This window comes from Scophthalmus maximus, chromosome 3, assembly GCF_022379125.1.
Source record: "Scophthalmus maximus strain ysfricsl-2021 chromosome 3, ASM2237912v1, whole genome shotgun sequence".
In the NCBI taxonomy this organism is placed as follows: Eukaryota; Metazoa; Chordata; class Actinopteri; order Pleuronectiformes; family Scophthalmidae; genus Scophthalmus; species Scophthalmus maximus.
In genome coordinates, this window is record NC_061517.1 from 1,693,539 (window position 1) to 1,710,122 (window position 16,584).

At 42.4% G+C, this 16,584-nt stretch overlaps 2 protein-coding genes across 2 annotated transcripts in view; one reads left to right on the top strand and one right to left on the bottom strand.

Moving 5' to 3' along the window:
- LOC118317002 (metabotropic glutamate receptor 4-like) overlaps nt 1-7,482 on the bottom strand; it is a 55,034-nt gene extending 47,552 nt beyond the window's left edge. Inside the window, exon 1 of the mRNA XM_035645398.2 lies at nt 5,540-7,482. Within this exon, the coding sequence (XP_035501291.1) occupies nt 5,540-5,651 (112 nt within the window). The 5' untranslated portion in view covers nt 5,652-7,482. The remainder of the gene's footprint in view (nt 1-5,539) is intronic.
- hmga1a (high mobility group AT-hook 1a) overlaps nt 1-16,584 on the top strand; it is a 212,612-nt gene that overhangs the window by 86,646 nt on the left and 109,382 nt on the right. The window lies entirely within an intron of this gene.

The following is a 16,584-nucleotide window of genomic DNA, read 5'->3' on the forward strand; positions in this document are numbered from 1 at the left end:
CAAACTAGATCATAAAAGAAGTTTTATGAACTTCATTCTCTTAATCTGCGTCCGGCCGAACAACAGTGACAGTGATCATCTCTTCATACAGGGTCAGGAGCAAACAGCTGTTAGAATACTTTATATAAGCTGTTATTAAAATAAAATAAAAAAGCTTGTATGGTATCGAATCTGTACTCGGTATCTGGAAGGACATCTCTAATAAAAACACTACATATCAGCAGTTATTTAGGAGCTTCAATCTAAAGAATCTGACAAAAAGTCGATATCTTCATATCTCGGGCCTCGAGGAGAACACGAGGTCACCAAGCTGCTGAAGCCTCACGAGCCAACGTTCATTCAGGACAACACGAGTGACGTAACGCTCCATGCTCGAAATTTTGCGGCCGCGTTGTCGGGCCGCGACGCGATAACAGGCCGCGACGCGATTGGTTGTTCAGTAGCCTCGTGGTTCCGTCTCCTCGGACACTGGCAGATATTTAAATATGGCGGAGAAGCGAAAGCAGAGAGTGACCCTACGTTGACGTTATGGAGATTTAGTGATTACTCTAAACATTAGACATACATTTTTCACTTAAGGCTGCAACAAGAACGAACTCGAACCCGAGTTAAGTTAAAATTAGTATACAACCATAGTAAACAAATTAATATACAACCATAGTAAACTAATTAGTATACAACCATAGTAAAAGCTCGGGATGTAACGTCCATTGTCAGCCGTCTTCAGAATTCCAGGAGACACATGACAATATACATGTGCAAACCAATGAACCAATGAACGACCTCAGTCAGACACGCCTCCTTCTTTCCCTCTCTCTCTTTCTTTAGAATTAGAATCAAAACTCAGAATAAGAAAATAGAACATAAAACAGGTAATATATATATACACAAATATATACATATATATACATATATATATGTTTATAATGCAAATGCTGTTTTTGTAGAACATACATGAAGTACATTTATTCCACAGACTATAGTGCTCCGTCTTGATGATTGTATAAATAAGTAATATCCTGTTTGTATCATTCACACGTTAAGAAATCCACTACTCTTCCTCTGACAATATTTTTCACTCTCCATTTGAGCTTAATGAGTATTCAAATCATTCCTCTTGACATTTCCCTCCTGACAAAGGTTCGCAGTATGCAACCATCATTTCTAGCATTTGCATAATCTCCCTGTCGTCTCTTTGCTGCTGTGTCTGCCCCCCCCCCCCCCCCCCCCCCCCCCCCTCCTTCCTCCTCCTCATCTGCCTCAACTGTCAGTGGAGAAGAAAACATTGATTAATTAAAATTTGAAAGTATCCACCCAACTAATATTAGAGGTATTATTTGAATGTCAGCGTCCGAATGTGGGGAAAAGTAAGAAAACAACAAAAAAAAAATTCTACAAATATTTAATGTGTTATTATACTGAGACAGTGTCACCATCTGACTCTGTAGAATCCACCGAATAAGATGATAAAAACATGCGTGGACAGTCAATGACACGGTGTGCGTCCGCCTCCATCGCTGCAGACGAATGTACTCGCTCCAACAAAGACACCGGAGAGAAATCTACAGAGAACTGTGCATCAAGGACAGTCTTGCATTCCATGGGTGGCAACAGACGAGACGTCTTAATGAAAAACAGCCTCATCCCCTCTTCTTTTGTAATCATCTTCCATAAGGACACTCCAGCTTTAATCCCGGGGGGAGGCTTGATCGATGTCATATGAAGGGAAAAAGGCCCTGAATGAAAATGCAGCGTTTTTGAAAAAGTGAGAGTCAGAAGACAGAACGCTCCCGAACAGACCGGCAGCTGCAGACGGAGCGATGTCCTCTGATGGGGACACTGTTCCTCCTGCCTCAGATTCGGGGGCTGACGCATTCAGAGACCAATGCAAACAGGTTTAATGGTCCAGCAGGAAATATTCATGCCTCTTTTCCCAGTTCTGCGTCTGCACTGCTGAGGATTCCTCCACGTCTAGAATAAACCTGCGAATAAGCAAATATACTCCCTCACTCTGACTGAATGAGCGTTTGTGTTTGAGGATAATCTTTTTAAATATGAATTCACTATTTCTTGTGTTGGCCTCCTTCACTAAAGAGCTTGACTTATCTTCAGTTCTTTTTAAAGTGACTGTGCATGGTCACAAAAATGTAGTGTCCGAGTTTGACACTGGTAGAACTCTTTACTGGCTTTAGGAATGGTTCTGACGGTTTGATGGTTGGTTTGATGGTTGGTTTGATGGTTGGTTTGATGTTTGGTTGGTTGGTTGGTTTGATGGTTTGATGGTTGGTTGGTTGGTTGGTTTGATGGTTGGTCGGTCGGTCGGTCGTCCATTTGTCATAAATTCATGATCATCCGACAATGAAGCGAAGTGACTTTACTGATCCGGTGACTTTTCGTAAGCTCCACCATCAGGTTGACATTCTTAGTTTTAGTGAAATGTCTCGACGTCTATCTGATGGATCGCCATGAAATTCAGAACAGATATCCATACCCCCCTCGAGGATCAATCAAAATTATTTCGATGATTTTTACCTAGTGCCTCCAGCAGGTCAAATTTTGCACTTTTCCAGTGACACATATCTACAACTTACATAATGAAAACTGGCAGAGAAATATTTGAACACGTAATCACGGTCCCCAGAGGAGAAATCGGAATAACTTGATTGATCCCCTGTTGCGCAGTAGCTTGCTTAAATTCCCATCTGGGAGGCAGAACATGAATTATAAAAAAATAACAGTAATGTTCAGTCTTTTCATAGAAAATAAGATTATTTCTTATCCGAGACAAATACTGATGCTGTGATTTAACTTCAGAATAACATATGTTGACTGTAGTGAATCACTGGATTGTTATCACCCAATTTGTTTCTGCTGCGTTACAGATTTGTAAAAGATCTCACCATCGGGTGTAAGAGCCTCGTACATGTGAGCAGCCGGTGATTCAACATGATCAGATAAACTTCTGACATTAACACTGTGTCAGGAACACTATCTGAACTGCCGGGAACAAGTTGTCTTCATTTGGGGTTCGAACATTCGTGGCTCTATGTTTTTTCATTGAATCCTACAATTACATTTCGATCAGAGGGTAAAAAAACTCATTCCTGATCTTCATTGCTCTGTTTCAACTCTTCTTGAACTCGTTCTAGATTTAATGTATCAGACATAAGAGCGTATGAACACTGAAGGTTATTTCTCAGCCTCCTCTGAGACAGCGACTGGTTCTGATGCTCGTGTCCAGCCGGTCTGATCCAACGCTGCGAGCGTTTCCAGTTAAATTCTCGTTCCACTTGAAAGCCCAATAATCTGGGATCAGATGATATCAGATTGTCTGCGGGACCTCGTGTCATCTTCTATCTGACACAACACTTCAACACCTACAGCCACGCTCTCATGCCCCCGAACCAGAACTCTGGGAACGTGTTTATTTGACTTGAGATACAGAATAACACAACAGTTATGTGTCATCCCATCACTCAGGGTCTGTCTCTTATGAAAGTCAAATATGATCAATTGATTTTAATGATGCGACCAGACGACTGTAGAACCCGTTCATACCTGTGGCTCGTGTCTCTGTGACACCAACCAATCACGTCCTGAGTTGATGGGCAGGACGAGGGAATCGAACAGTGATTCATCGCGTCACATGGAAACGTTTTGCCGGTCGTCACATTGAAAAGCAGCAGCTGACTGGACAGATGTTCCGTCTCGATTCTTCTTCACGATGAAAACAGCGGTGAAAACGGTTCAGCGGTGATTTTGACAGTTTTTCGTCTAAAGCGTCTTCTTCTCATTGTCAGGTGTTGAAATCAAGTGACGGAGAAATGTGAGGAAAAACAAGTGTCTTCAAAACTGAAAGTCTTTTGCTTAGTTTCTTTGTCCCCTCGAGTTTCCCCCCGAACAGACACCGTCGTAAAAAATGGCTTTTAGAAATCACAGCAGACGTCTACGAGGACAGATGTTGAGATTCCAACATCTGCATGACTTCTAATGGTAATTTGAATATTCCAAAGAACTGGTGGGTTTTCATAGTCTCATTAAAGAAAATATTTAAATTATACATGGGGGAAAAAAAATCTGTGACTGTTTTTTAAATAGAAGAGAAAGAGCTGAAATCATACTGAAGCTGCCGTGTTGGGTTTCCAGTTCCCCCCTCATGAATTGTGAAGCAAACCGGCAGCGGAGCTGGACAGAGCGGCTCTGCAGGACCAATCTGCTGCTGGTGCTGCTCTGGGATGACGGATGACGGGCAGCAGCTTAGAGCTGCTAGGAACCAGAGAGACTCGGTGGCACAGCGAGTACTGAACACGTCGGTACTGATTACGTTCTGCTGCAGACGGGGTCAGGAGTCAGACCGAGCATGTGCCGGCAGCTTCCTGCGCCAAACCGACGGTACATTCCCAACACTGTGCGACGTGCCACGTCCTCTCACGTTGCTCCAGGCTCGTTCTGCAGCCGGCAGCACTTCGGTTCCCTGAACGCTCCCAGAGGTGAGGTGAGGTAAGCTTACTGTAAAGTCAGCTTTCAGCCATTGATCATACACAGTTTTATAAAACTGCAGTAAACACTTAAATCTCTCAGGCAAAGAAGACCTGCTCCTATTGGAACTCAACAGCAACACAAATACTCCGCCCAACAAATTCCTGGAAGGTTTAAATGGCGTGGACGAGGATCAACTGTCTCAGAGCCGAGGCACAACAAGCGTTTTGCAAAATGAAAATGCCGTCAAACAAACTTGCACACAAACAAAATGGAGTTCAAAATAGGGGAGCGCAAACTTGAGGTGTGTTTGGGCAAAAAAAACAACATTTGTACGAAAAAAAGCAGCATGATACAGAGAGAACAAGAAGTCACGACAGCTGCTGCTGCAAAGTCAGACTCAGCTAGTTTCCCATCGCGAGGATGTCGGCTGCTGCTACTACAGTCAAAGCTACAGTGTTTAATATTTAGAAGAACCAATTCACAGAAATTGAATATATTGTCCATAACTATGTGTTCAAACATGCAAAATCAAGATGTTTTTTCGTCAACTCTGCATGAGTTAAATATGGTGACAGGAGGTGGACCGGGACTCCGTGTTTGCTACGTTGTGTTGAATACACTTGTCGCACAAACCGGAAAAGGACCGAATCAGTGGTGCCCAACCATGAAGTGTGCCCTGTCGGGTGCTCATTTGCTTGCGGTTTGCAACTTTACCACCAGGTGCCGCCAGAAAATTACAACAATTACACACTGGTGCTTTAACCTCACAGCAACAACAGATCTTAGCGAACTAGCGACTGTCCGGGCCACTTTGTTCATTTCCTGTTTACAGAGCCAGGCCTGTGTAGGAACATTGGATCTATTTTTTTCCTCTGGACAGCCGGTGGGCCGTGAGGAGATATTCACTGAATTTGATAAAACGTAGTATTGGATTATAATGGCTCAATCTACCTGAATTGCTTGTCCACTCTTAGGGAAACGCTCTCTGTGTGTTTTTCCACAGAACACTTTCACATCCGTCTGAATAAAACGAGGCCGCCTGAGGAGAGAGACTCACCGTCCTCTCGAGACTTCTGAATGAACGCGTCGACGCCGCTCTCCCCGTAGTTTCCCTCCGAAGCGACGGTGGAGACGTAGTTCCAGCGCATGGCTTTGACGATGTCCACCATGGCCTGGGCCTGGTAGGTGTCCGGTGGCACCACCCGGGAGAAGAAGTCGTAGCGGGTGTTGTCGCTCAGCTCTGGCGCCGTGGAGGCGTAGCTCACTTGAGGAATCTGAAGGGAGCGAAGGAAGAGAAGAGAGATGAGAAAAGATTAAGGCACAAGATGAATCGGCCTTGAGAGCCGGATTGTTATCCAACGCTCCTGTCAGGACTCACAAAGGAAAAGTATAGATATAACACAGCAAGTGGAACCTTTTGACCTGACGGAAGCTGACTTAGATAATGTTCAGATGGTCGTTAGAGGAAACATTCTCAGATTTCTGGTTCTGCTTCTTTGAAAGTTTCAACTCCGTGAGTTCCACTACGGAAACGTTTCCGCCTGTTGGAAGGAAATTCCTCGTCGGTGATCTCAAGTTGTTTCAGATTCATGGCTGTGGTCTCGCTGCTGTGCGCCGTCACTGCTGCACGGTTTGGAACCTAACTGAGCAGATTTTATATCATTCAACAATGTGTTTCGTGGTTTAACTTCAAATGTGGACACGGGGCCTTTTTGTGCTGATGCATTTCTCTCCCCTGTGGTTGATGAATTCAGGCAGCAGATGTAGACGTCAGCAGCAGAGGACAGTTTCAGTGGATGAACATCTGCCAATGTGCATGAACCAGCCCAGTATCAGAGCAGAGGACTTAGTCTTTAGGCCCCTCCCACTTTTCAGACTTGGTCTCGACCCTGGAAATCATAGTAAATACACGAAACCTGAGACAGCACAAAACGCTTGGTCCGGCATCGGCGAGTACCCGAAACTATGTACCGAGCCGATACTAGGGGTGTTGAAATTAATGGTTTCTACGATGCATCGCCATGCGGACGTGGACGATGCTGCATCGATGCAGTGACGGACCATATTCATATTTTATAACCTACTGCCGATACTTGTTGATTTTTCTGAACGCGGCTGGACATCAAAGTTTTAGAGTTCAAAATGACTTCCTGGTAGTAGTAATTCCTGCCAAGCGCTACCAAGGAAACATCCGACCCAGCTCATCCAAGAATTGATGCCTTAACCGAGCGTTTATTGTCAATGTCAGCCGTGTGACTCAACGTCTGATTCTTTTATAGGTCTGAATTTCAACATTAACTTTACCTGCTGCATCAAAGTGACCTTTTGCCCCGACAACAGTCGGACTCCACCGGTGTTGGACACGCCGCTGTGGAAGTGATGCGGTCCGCTCACACAGCGGAGGCGCTCATGTGGCGGCGGCTGTAGCCTCGGCTCAGCTTCCCGCTCCTCGCCGCAGCACAGCTGCTCAGTCCGACCTTTGACCCGCAGCTCCTCTCAACTCGTGTAACTTCACAGCTGAGGACAGCGATAACAGAATTTGTAATAAGACGACGGCGCGAGCTCGGCTTTGTGGACGGTGACTTGAAATTGCGGCAAACACGTCGACGAGAGGAGTCCTTGTCAACTCGATGACGTCCACGCTGACAGTCGTTCTCCTGCACTGACGGAGTTTTCCGCTTGACCGTCACACTGTGCTGCGTCGCCACAGTCGTCCTGCGCTCGGCTGGATCGGCTTGTGCACATTGCGTTGACTGGTGAACATGACGAACATCGGTGTTGGAGGCCGACATGCTCCCTGCTCGTGTTCCTCTTCTCGGACTCGGACCTTGACGGGATCTGAGTCTGCACCCTGCGGACTGAACTGTCCACCCGACCCCCGAGTCGGCTTATTACTTCATGTCTGACGGAACAGTGATGTGAACGGTTCCTCTGTACATCTATGTTTGTCTCCCACTTTTTTTGTCACACTCCTGTGACGTCATTAGGAGGCGAGGTGTGGTGGGCGGGCCGTAGGGGAGGAAGGGGGGGGGGGGGGTCCTGGCAAACTAAAATGAAAGTGTTATGTAAAGGTGTTCAAGGTGTTAATGATGTCTTCCTTTCCGTTCAAATGTTCTAACACAAAGCAGCAAGAGTGAAAATCAGCTTCTCTGCAATTTGCACCTACGGTTTCGCTCCGTTTCTGCATCAGAGTCAGTGACGGGTTTCATATTTGTTAATTCCATAAATACACTCTGTTCTTCTCCAGAATAAAACACGAGGTGACAACACCTAGATGTGGCAAAGAGGAAAGATTTCTGCTGTTACATCTGCAAAGACGTGGCCTCCAAGTGAAACAACAGAGTCTGAGAAACGAGTGACCATGTGTCGCCTATGTATCGGAATTTATGATAATCAGAAAAAGAAAAAAAATGAAAGATGAATCGGTAAAAAAAATCCGGCAACTCAAAAAAAAAATGTTTCTAGTTATTGTCGCAGGTGTTGGTTGTATAAAGACGTGAATGAATTCCTTCAGTGGAATTAGTAAAAATTGAATAGAGAGAATACAATTTTAAATACTATGAATTTTGATATTGAATTAATACATTGATGAGACAATTGGTCTCCGATCATGTTCGATCACTTTGATCATCTTCTATCTATACGACCTTAGTTGGCATTAGCGTTTTGTCGTACTGTAAAAATAACATAAAACACAACAGGCTATATTTATTATTGATTATTATTTTCTAGAGTAATCGATCAGTTGTTTGGTTCATAAAATGGCAAAAAAATGTTGATTGTGTTTCCCAAACCTCAACATGATGTTTAGTTTTTTCCACACACCAATGATATTCAGTTCACTGTCACAGAGGAACAAAGAAACCAGAACATATTCACATTTAAGAAGCTGAAATCAGAGAATTTAGGCTTTTTTCCCTTTAAAAACTTGATACATGAATCAATTATCAAACTAGTTAATTTAGTAGTCGATTACTAATCGATTAACTGTTGCAGCTCTACAACACAGTGAGAAAAATCACAGAGGAAATTGATAGAATTTTCGATGTCAGTGGTAACGTATTGCACAGCACCAATATTAAGAAGATGATAGACGAAATGTAATTTCTTTAATTTGGTTGCTGTCATGTCTATGTGGCTGCGACAGACGTGTGAAGCCGCGGTGAAGCTTCCCTGTGTTCAGTTCCTTTTTTACCTGAGGGATTTTCGCTGCTGTAACAATCACAACAACTTCAGCTTCCTGTCGACAACCTGCACAGGAGGAGCTTATCGTGTTTGTGTTGGCAAAGATTTCCTGCTCACTGGACTCGAGCGATAGTCCAGAACAGGTCCAGTGTGCCGCCTCCAACAGAACACAATCACCTCTCGGCATTGACTCAAGAAATGAAATTCTCCTCTTAGAGAATCAGAAAGAAAAATGGAGCTTGGGGGGAAAAAAGAAAGGAAAGATGTGATGTGAGAGAAGAGAGAATATGTGGCAGTGGTTTGACGTATGAGTTCAAGATGGCTGCCTGGGCTGACGCAGTGGAGAAGATCTGGGGGTTGTTACCATCGCTTCCGTCCTCCGACGCCGGCTCTTTGTGACCTGATTACTTCATCGAGAGTTTACAGTACCAACACACTATACACTCGGAGGGTGTATGGAACTACTTTAATCCGTACCCACTCACCCCAGAACCATCCGTTTAATTGCTAATGGGCTTTGGAAATGTGCTTAATTGCTGCGTTGTGAGTTTTTGAGCAGATTTTTGATGGAGATTTAATGTTGGGTGTCACTGGCTTTAAATAACTTTGCCTTTTTAAAAATTCAATGAGCTCATTTTGGCACCGCATCAATGCCGGAGTAATGATGCTCATTATAGAAGTGAACAGAAATAACATGCGTTTGCACAGTTTGCTGCGGGAGAAATCAAAACCCCTGCTCGTGAAATGCTTCAGTGAATTCTTCCTGTGAGTCCAGTGACGGTTGCAGTTCATGTGTGATCTGATTCTTTCAATATTCGTCAGGGAAACTGTCCAGTGAGCCCCAGTGATGCTGCTGTGGCTTCTAATGTACAGAACATTGTACAGTAGTTCAGTTGGATCTCTCTCTCTCTGCACGTAACACTGGATGTCTTCCGAGGTGAAGCCTCCAGTCAGCGAGTCCCCATGGTGCAGATTCTTACCCAGTGATAAATTAAACAATTGCCTCCTTGGCACAGCTGATTGATCGGACCATTGTCTCGTGGAACAGTTTCATGCGGTTTCTTATTTTCAGCTGCTCAACACTTTCGGTGCGTTGTGCACCGTGACGGAAAGTCTCGTATCGTCTGACACAGACGACGTGAGCTGTGGTGTCCGTCTGCTCACAGCCAATTAGAAAACACCTCATCCGCCCAACGACTTCTCCCTCTTCCCCCAAAATGAAATTCAAGCCGTTGGGTTTTTCTTTTTGACTCAGTGGAGGAGATCCAGCAGCTCTGTGGATGTTCCTTTGACTCGACACAATGAGACTTTGAGCCTCGCCCCGAGCAGAACAGTGCTGTTCTGCTCGGGGCGAGGCTCAAAGTCTCATTCTGTTCGAACTTTATACGACATGCAGTTTTGTTGTAATTCATAAAAAAAAAAAATCTGTTCTAAAATTAGTCAAACAAATAAGTATTAATTGTATTAAGATAATAAAAAAAAAATCTGTTAACAAATGTGTTTATCCTGCTTAGATTTTCTTCCTGTTTTAACCACACACACACACACACACACACACACACACACACACACACTGTAATTGGGTTCAGGACAGCCACTGTGCCAAGCTAAAAATAGTCCAATCAACATAAAGGTAACTGAAGCGCAACTGAACCAACACTCAGCAGAGAATCTGGCGAGCAACATCGGGAGCGTAAAGATCCCACAAGTGTTGTGTTCTTAATAAATTATATATTATAATTATTTACAATATTTTCAACTCAGCACATTGCTTTATAAATACCATGTCCACCACCGGGGTAATATCCGATCCACCATGATGTAATAACGTATCTGGAGGAGTTCTTACAAACAATAGCGGTGGATTTTATCTGAATAAATAAAAAGCCCGACTGTACCTGAGGAGCGAGCTTCTTCTTCCTGAGCCATGGGGCTTTCACATTCTGGTTCTATAAGTCTTCAAATATTCTTTCAACCCGTACGTCACGAGTTGTGGTTCAAACCAGAAACACAAACACGGATTCCCCAAAAACAATAAACCGAAAACTGCGCTGCACGTTTCCTCGTATCGTAGCAGCCAATCGAAGTGACGGCACGATTATGTACTTCATGGATACTAAAAATAATGACTGTCATCTCACTCACTCACCCATCAGCATCAGATTGTTTGATTTTTTCCTCCGTCACATTGAACTTTATTAGAAAAGTATATAAGAGAAAAAAGTCCCCTATTAAGCTTAACTGTCATTAATGTAATATAATTCCTTTCTGTGAACACTAGGTGCAGTACACAGTACTTTGATAACAGACTGTAAAATAAAACATGTTGCTCTGGTCCAATTAATAACTGCCCCAAAATATTCAGGTCATGTTTGAGAACAATACTAGAAAACTGCAGCTGAATCTTCTTCTCTTTAACGTATTGGTGACGTATTGGTTTGATATTTCTTGGTCTTTGTCCTCTGATCTTTGTTTCATATTTGAACATATTTCTATTAATTTGAAAAAAAAGATCTCAATGAGACAGTCTCATGAGGTTTGTTCTCATAAGACTCACTAATAAGAATGAAAGACCTGAATATGTTTTCAATTGAACTGAAGGAATTGAAATACATGAGCCTCCGTCCACCGGTCTCTTCCTCTGTCGAGATGCAAGACCGGATTTACAAGTTCTGCATTTGTGAGGAGATGATGTACAAACCGTCTTCACGACGGTTTCTCCTCATTGTTTATTCACTTGTCTCACACACACACACACACACACACACACACACACACACTGAACCATTTCACTTAGCATAAATCTCTGGAAGAAGAGAACCGACTGAGAATACCAGATATGAATTTATTTGCCGTTCTTCCAGGGGACGGTTGTTCTATTTCATTTCAACCTTTTGTCACAAATAGGTTGTAAATATTTCATACTAGAAAAAAAAACTAAAACAACAACCATTGCAGCTGGAATAAATATTTGATGTGGCCTGGCCCCTCCTCCTCCGCTCCTGTGGAAGCCACTCGGCGGTTTTCTGTTCACTGTGTTAAACTGTGACAATCATTAATTTGTCCAGTGGCGACTGTGATTAATTGTCTCATTACAAACTGAATTATCACGAGCGTTACACATGCAAATGATCTCGACCAAAGGTTGAGGATGTCGTGAGATTTTGAACTAAACGGCATTTTTGATTAATGAGTCGCCGCGCAAACAATAAGGCGCTCGCTTGATAAGGAAAAGTGCAATTAACGAAGACGCGTCGGAAACAACACACAAAGGTTGAAGGTGTCATCAATATATAGCATTGGAATATTTTAGACATTTAAAAAGAAATGATCTCTGTCCCAAGTGATTGATGTTATGTATCAAATATCGCTGAGCTACAGTCGTGCATGAAGGTCTGTGATAATCACCACATGATTAATACGTGATGTACAGTATGTGCAGTTAACACGATGGATTTCTGACCTGGTGACCTAACGAGTCTTTACTGCCACGTCAGATTCGTACTCACGTCATCGATCTATAGCTCGACACGTGTTCTGCTCGTATTCAGGTTCATTATTTGTGTGATTACTTGAAAAGGTTTACAAACTCCTCTTTGCATTTACACATGAGTCATTCATTTCTTGCAGAATTTTATATTTGGCATAGAGCCGGAAAGATATATCTGTTGGCCAAGAATATCGACCGATAGGTATCTGCGCTGATGTTTACTGATATGAAATATTTTATTGTTCAGAATAAAGAATGCAGAAACAAAAATCTGCATTTATATTTACATTTTACGAAAAATAAATTATGTTTATTTTCTTAATTGAAGTTCTATATTTTTTTGTTTGTTTGTTTTGTTTTTATTTATAGTTAAAGTTATTTGGTTAAACAAAAATATCAAGTCAGAAAGGTTTGATAACGACAAATATATACACACACACACACATAGGCTGACGTATTGGTATCTGAAATCTTGTATTCCAAAATATCGATAACGGCATCGCCCCCCAAAAACCCATATCGTTCGGGCTCTAATTTAGTTTATATAATAATTAATATCAAACCGTCCTGGATTTATGACCTTAAATAAAATCCGGCCCGAGGCGGTTCATTAGTGCTTCGGTTTTTCGGCTGTGGCCATAAACATGATCATCAGACATAAAGCGTCTGTTGTCGCTGAGGTTGGTGACGGAGCGGGCGGAGCTCATTAAAAATAATGAGTTCACAACAAGTCACACTTTTCCTCGGCGGTGCAACTTCTGACCTCTGACCTGACGGGAAATATCATGTTAAGAATAAAGAATAAAGAATCTCATCTCCGCCACACGTTCAGATTCAGCCTCGTTTACAACCAGTTTTTTGAGATTGACACAAACTTTCTGTTTGTAAATATTATAAGGAACATTAGAACTAGTTTTCATGATTTAAAGTTTCTAGAGATGGAAAATTGGTTTTGGCGACAGTGCAAATAAAGGTTTTCTTTCCATTAATATGGAAATATGGACTTGATCAATTATGCAGAATTGCACCCTGTGTGTATAAAAGTGATGATATTAATTTGTAATGGAGAAGAAGGATTTTAAAGTGATTAAAGTGAGATCAGATAAGTTTCCCAGGCGTCAGGGAGCTAGTCATCATCTGCTCCTCGACTCTTTACTGAGGGTTCGTCACAAACCGTGTCGGTATCCAGTCGGACGAGACAAAGAAAAGCATGATGGTGTCCACTTATTGACTTTAACGTTGACTTCTCAGGAGCCTGTAAATGAAATATAATGATGATTTCTCGATAAACTAGCAGCAACTTTTAAGCCGTTAATCACCGACTTCTCACGCATTTGTGACGACAAAACATCAAATATCCGACTGCACGTGTTTATTAATGCATGAATGTGGAACAGAATCCATACGAAGAAAAGTCGACGTGGCTTTTCTGCCTTTTGATTCTCACCATTATAACTGTGGTTTCTAACCGTCGCTCTGAGTGGGTGTTAATCCGCACGTGAGCAAATGATTCCTCCTCATCTTTCATTCATGCCGTGGGGGGAAACTGCTCCGTGCTCGGCCACGTCGCTGGATTCATCCTGCACACAAAGTCCATTTTCAAGTCCAGTGCTGCTATAAAACTTTCAGTGGCGTTTCGACCTTAAATAGTTTTTCACTCGGTCCGATCGTACGTGAGACGTCAGCTGCTCATTTCAGATGCTTCTGCAAGATGGAGCTGTTCCTAACTGTCCATGTGTCCAATCTGTACAAGTGATAAGACCCACGTCTGCTCAATGCCGAGCTACGGAGGTATAGATATGTATAGTTATGTTGGTGCAAACATCTGTGTTTGTCTGAAATACCAGATTCTGATCGTTATGTTATCATCTTTCCAATGTGAGAACAGGAGAAACATAAGAAACATGAAATGTGTGAGAGTGTGAAGAAAGTCTCGGGGCGGGGGGCTGGTTTCAGAGGGACGACCCAAGACAAATAGAGGTCAGAGAGGTCGCCGCAGGCCAGCTGCTCCGTTCACAGACGAACTCAAAAGCCGAGCAGAGCGTAAATTGAATCCAGGGAGCGACGCGACGACTTGTCCCGAGCGAGCGACGTCGTCGCGGACATTCGGCGCTCGCTTCTGTCAACCGGCGACAGACGGCTCCTCTTAATAAAACTGTATCAGCAGAGAAATATGAACCAACAGACAATATGAAAACCTGAGGGTTCGAACGATTAGAGTAGAGAGACAGATAATCGATTAGTAATCGACTAATTCATTCATCGGCAACTATTTTCATAATCGATTAATCGCTTCAAAGGGTCAAAATTCTCTGATTTCAGCTTCTTCAATGTGAATATGTTCTGGTTTCTTTGCTCCTCTTTGTCAGTCAACTGAATATCTTTGGTGTTTGAACAAAACAAAACATCATTTTGGGGGTTTGGGAAACAATAATTTTATGATCCAAACAACTAATCGATTAATCAAAAAAATGTACAACAGTTTAAAAGTATATTCTTACCAAACTAAAAATAGAGTAGCGTCCTACTGTACGAATCCACGTACCAACTGCTCACGTTCTCCCACTAGATGTAAACACACATTATGATAATCGTCTTCAAAGATTATTTCACACTGCATAACTTTATTCTTGCGTTCTTTTAAAATCGTCGGGGGAATAAACAACACGGTCCGTTTTTTTGATCTGGTTTACTTCCATGAATGCGAGAGCGCTCACTCCGGGCGACTTCCTGCTCCTCGCAACGTTTTTACAGTAATTGTGTTTGTTTTGCTCTGAATAAGCCCGAAACCTTTTTTCTGCAGTTTGGGGAGTTTGTGGAAGAAGCTCTTTACTCCGTGATTCTGGTTAAGTGAACATATTCATAGACAATATGGGCCACGTTGTTATTCTGAGTTATGACCTGTTGCAGTGTGACAAGATAAAGATGAAGGAAATCTTTATGTACAGAAAGATAAACAGTAAGTGGCTGTGAATCCACAAGAAAATGAGAAGCGAACGTTCTTTTTTCATGATCACAAAGCTGGAGAACAGTAGAGTGGATATTATATATTCATGATGATAATCCACGTTTTTTAACTTGTCTTCATATAAAACAGATCCCATGTTCCGTCAGACTGATGAACAAGACCAAAAAAACACTGAGGGAATTGAGTTTCAAATAAAATATTTCTAATAAATAATATTTCTACAAAATAAAAAGCTTCTCTTATGATTCATTCCACCAGTGTTATGATTGTGATAGGGAAAATAAAACAAGATCAACAGACGTTTGAAGGCGTGAAAACACGTCTAATGTCTTCTATTTACTGTCATTATAATAATCACATGAACAAAAACAATCTGGCATTTGAATATTTTAACCTTTTGATGCTTTTCTAAATATCTTATTAGTCTCAATGGAAACGTCTGTTTCCTTTAAAAATGAGATGAAACGTTAACGTCCTCGATAAATGATGAATTTCCTGTAAAAATATAGAGAAGTGAACGAGAAGCGAGTGCGCGTTGATTCAGCCGGTGGCAAAGCTTTTCATATTCACTATAATGTCATTATAATATCAGGCATGAGATTTGCTGCAGTTATCAAACCACCTCATATAAACAGAGCAACATTCTGAGGAAGGGAACAAATGTACTTTAAAATGAATAACACGTCAAAGATTATCTTTGACTTCAGATTATCTGAAGTGCAAGTTCTTCACAGTAAATAGAATTCTGCTCATTTCCTGATATTGTTCTTCTAGTTATTGTTGCCGTTTATGTACATAACAAAGTGAAAAGACAAAAAAAACAGTGACGCTTTCATGTGTTTTCACTGGAGCAGAGTTCCCACTGTACAGAAGCATCAATCAAAAGACTGAGTGACGTTCAGTAGAGAATGAAAAGAACGCGTCCGAGGTCCGGTCACGTCACGTTTCCCTCCGGCGGAGACGGGATGGTGCGATTCCAGCAGCAGCTTCATCACAGGAAACGGGTCGGATTCGAGATTCGTGGCTAAACTAAGAGAATCAGTCAGACGACGTGCAGACAGCTTTCGTTTGAACTTGTTTGTAACTAGCAGCGCACTGCGTTTGTGTGATGAGAGACTGCATGTGGAGGCGGAGCAGATTGAAATATCTAATAATAATAATAATAATAATAATAATATCTTCTCAAGTGTCATTCGATGAGGTCGTCCACTGCAGACGTCTGTGGTGAACCGGAGGTGACGGAGTTCCTTGAATAACAAAACACCATTTTTCCAACTTTTTTTTGCGTGTTGTTCTTCCTCTGAATGTTTCCCTCCTCTCCCGCGGCTCCATAATTCATTTCTTTTTCCCACAATGGCCCCTTAATCGTCGTCGTGGTCTTCGAGCGTCGCTGCTGCTGTGCATCTCACTCCCCTGTAAGATGCAAATCCGCGACAAATGATGAATCTCGCTGCAGATG